The 4098-nt window shown below is 42.1% G+C and overlaps 1 protein-coding gene across 1 annotated transcript in view; it reads left to right on the top strand.

Moving 5' to 3' along the window:
* The first annotated feature begins 1821 nt into the window (after positions 1-1821).
* Positions 1822-4098, top strand: part of hs2st1b (heparan sulfate 2-O-sulfotransferase 1b) — a 54565-nt gene continuing 52288 nt past the window's right edge. The window contains exon 1 of the mRNA XM_035524693.1: positions 1822-2195. Within this exon, the coding sequence (XP_035380586.1) occupies positions 2072-2195 (124 nt within the window). The 5' untranslated portion in view covers positions 1822-2071. The remainder of the gene's footprint in view (positions 2196-4098) is intronic.

Below are 4098 nucleotides of genomic sequence, written 5' to 3'. Positions count from 1 at the left end.
GACATCAGTTTCAAGCTTTGCATGCTTGCCTCTCTTAGGTCCAGATTTAGATGGTGCTGCTGCTGCTTGTTCTTCATGTACGATGGAGTCTTTGTTCAGTCAGTGGTTCTTTCAGGGATACCATGTATAGAGGAAATGCCTAACACACTTTAATACTCTTTCCATCTTGGATCTTTAGTTGGTAGGACAATGAAGAACTGCATCTGGATTCCTCAGCAACTTTCTTTTGCTTTGTGTTAACCTTTGTGTTAACCTTTGTGACCTTTGTAACATATAATCGATGTTCTTCCCAGGTGTTCATTGTCCAAAACCTCTGAAACATGTACTGCCGCTGCTCTTTTGTAATGGCTGGGCAGTCTCGAGTTGAGGCTTGCTGACAGAATTTTGAGGTGCAGGGAAGACCCAAAGTCTTGGCACTTATTTCTTTCCCACCTTTGCTCCTGTAAGACGTTCCTTTGAGGTGTTTCTTCTTGGATTCATTTTGCTTCCATGTTCCCAGACCAAGCCGTTTATTTATTTTCCTTTTGGCTGAATTTAAATCAACATTCTCCTGTTCTAGAGAGGTTGCCACCATAGTTAGGCTGTCTTTATCTTTAGGCACAGAGGACTCAGCACAGGATATGTCCTCATCAGATACGTCCTCTTCATGTTGTGGATTTGTCTGCTTGGCATTCTCAACCATATCAATAGGAGTCTAAGGCATTTTCTGCTCCATCTGAAACAGACTCTGGGCCTGGTCCATGCTGCCTCATCCATTCCATGACAGTCTCATTGTCATCTTCCATGGAAGAAGCATGATCAGTGTCGAGTAATTCTCCTAAAAAAAATAATAATAATAATAATTGGCTGTTAAGATATATCAGGAACATGCTTGCAAGTTGTAAAAACAGGTGTAAGTATTTATTTAGAATTACTAATACTATGTTCAAGATTTATAAAAATTTAATGTGGAAAGAAATATTATTACTATGCATGAAATACAGAAAAGAAAGTGTTAACAGAAATCCTATCACTTGTCACAGCCAGATTCTGGAGACTTTCTATTCTTTGCTAAATGCTAGCTTCATGGATTTAGCTAGTTTACTAAATAAAATTCTGGCTAAAGAGACTGAATAAAAAGATATACAACTATGCAATATTTCTAGTATTATCAATCTTATAGGAAATGTTATCACTTACCAATCGGTTATGAGTCCTGAATCATGGAATTAACTTAATGGGCTTGGAAGAGTTTTGTTCATTTTAGAGCAGCTGCCATTTTGAAAAGTGTCAAAAATTGCCTGAGTCATATTGTCTTTTGACTTAGGCAAAATAAAATTGCCCAAGTCACACTCTTGACATAGGCCATTATATTACAGGGGTAAAATCACATGATCTGTTAAACTGAGGACATAGGTGATTTTACCAGAGGTGGCCAGCATGGTGAGGAGGTGATTTAGGCAAAAAATAATTTTGGTCAAAAATGACTTAGGCCATTATTTTAGGAAGGTGACGATATGTGAATTGATAAAATATTATTCTTTCAATTACTGATGAATGCAATTTATTTTAAAAATAATATTCCACATTCCCCCATCTCAGATGTATTATTTGTATTGCCTGATGATATGTTTGACTTGGCATGTGCCAACCCTGGCACGTCAAACACGCATTAATCCAAGAATTAGTGACCAATAAGGCTGATTTTGGGGCGACACTCAGCTGGCATTTGACCGGCCTTGGGATTGCCAGATGGGTAGGTTCGAATCTCGCCAGTGTGCCGCCTACTCTGCTCCAAAACGACAGATGGCACTGCATATCCAACTCAGTCTCCAACTACCGAGAATAAAGCGACTGTAGCGTGACGCACGGCAGCACTGAGACTTAGAAGACAGCAAAGTGAACAGCGATGGGAGACGGGCGACTGAAATGCAATCCACGTCGTTAATGGCAGTGTCTTCTTTTGTGTTTTTTTGCTCAAGTCTCAGCCAGACCTGTGTGCCCTCTCCACGTTAGTGCTCCGGCTGCTGAGCCACGTCTCCTCTCTGGGTTTGCGGCGTGCCATGCGTCTCGGCAACAACCCGCTGGTCTGATGGGGCTTTTAAGGATTATGCCGCCGCCGAAGTTTCAGCTTCTGGCCGTTTTGGCTTTTGCCGTGGCTGTGCTCTTCATCGAAAATCAGATCCAGAAATTGGAGGAGTCTCGGGAAAAGCTAGGTAAGGTTGTCCGCACGCATGCTGATTTGGGAGATTTAACACATCCAGCATTTCTGCACAGTGGTGACAAACTCGTGTGCGTTTTCACAAGTTACTGGAGACACTGCCGCTGCGCACACAGCCACCCGGGCACCAGTCGCCGGTGGTCACCGCTCAAATTTTAGCTGTCTAATCTTTTTATTCATATAAAGCCAACCAGCTGACTAAAGCACTCATGTTTGTAGCCTTGTGGAAGAGGGAAGTCGCGGTTTTCTAAGTAGCTAAGATAATTACCTGATGGTTGGGGCTTTTGGACTGGATTAGCATCGTGTACCGCGAATCGGACAATAACATTTCCAGAAAAAGTAACGACAGCTAACCACAAAGCTTACGAGTTAAATAACCTAACCGGCCGGCCGAAGAAGACCTGGGATCATTTTTGGTCTCCATAAACCCTGGCTCAGGGCTTCGAGGTTGACTAGTTAGCTCGGCTGCTAGCTGGTTATTCCCATCGGTGCTAGCTGACCAAAGGTATACACAATCTTACAATAAGCCTGGTGATCACTTGGATCTAAACTTGCCTTTCTGTGTGGTCTGGACTCTTAAACTAACACAACAACACCCACAACCTGAAAACAAAACGTCGTTGTGTCATCTTTGTGCCTCCTGACAGCTAGCCAACGTTATAGCTAGGTTATATAAATCGAGAAGCATCTTACATGTGCCTGTGCTCCAGGTGGTTATATTAGAAACTACTGCTTTAAAGAAACAAAAATCATCCAGTTTTGCGTCTGACTGGTTGGAAAGCACGGATAAAAAAAAAAATCTACAGAAGGGATGGCACACTAAATAAGCAGTGGCAGGAATAACCTGGCACACTAAACCCTGCCTGTTTACCCACTACACGGCACGGGGCATCAGATCCTGGTGATCGCACGCGGCATCTAATGGCTCGTGAGATGATGGTGTGCAGCACAGGTGCGCGCGGACATTTATGGGTGGAGAAAGTGGAGCATTGCTTTGTGTCTCAGACAGAATTGCAAGAAGGGACCGGACCAGTTGCAATTCGCTGAATTCACTGAGCGCTTAACAAAGTGGAAAACCTCATTTGTGTCTGCTGATTTATTGAGGAGGCAGCTCCTTGCTGCCGGGGAGCAAAGACCAGGCTTCTGCACAGTAACGGCGTCTGACTGGGAGACTGGCTGGTAGTAACTTGGGTTCTTTCAATTCAGTCTGCTCTCTAGTTTCCTCTTAATTAGATTATTATTCTTAGCCCTGTTTTCACTGCCAGTGATGGTTAACAGCGAGCTTGAAAGCTTGCGTTAAACACTTTTTTTTTTTTTAAACCAAGTGTTTTGATCTAAATTCAGATTCACTGTCGTAATACCATGCGTTGTAATCTCATGAAATGTTTATTGCGTTACCTTTCTCCACATGACACTTTTTTTTTTTCTTCTTTTTGGTGCAGTTTTTTCCCTGTATTTTGGGTTTACTAGTGACCCAGATAGCTATACTTGAAAAGACAACATTCTAATGACATTATTTCTGTTAAAATTATTATACACATTAATTGAAAAAGACCTCTTGATGCAACATTAAAAAGAGCTGGTGACTTTTTGCCTTAAGAAGCATATTGTGCTACTGACAAATAAACCCTTCACAGGTAATTAAAAACCCCCCCCCAATTTGACCAGAATTCGCATTGCAGGTCAGGAGAGATGAACCATTCCATTAAGATGAGAGTTAATTAAATTGAATGAAATGTTGCTTTGGGTGGGGTGTTTGATTGATGAGCCCAGAGAGTTCACTGAAATGTGATGGATGTGGTTTGGCAAATGAGTGAAATATGACTGAAATATTTGCCTTTGGAGGCTGAGAATTTATAGAGGCCAGACTATATGTACTAGCTTGCCTTGTGTTGCTT

This window comes from Electrophorus electricus, chromosome 3 (genome assembly GCF_013358815.1).
Source record: "Electrophorus electricus isolate fEleEle1 chromosome 3, fEleEle1.pri, whole genome shotgun sequence".
Lineage (NCBI taxonomy): Eukaryota > Metazoa > Chordata > Actinopteri > Gymnotiformes > Gymnotidae > Electrophorus > Electrophorus electricus.
The sequence above is the reverse complement of the archived record's forward strand: the minus strand, read 5'-3'. Positions and strand labels throughout refer to the sequence as shown.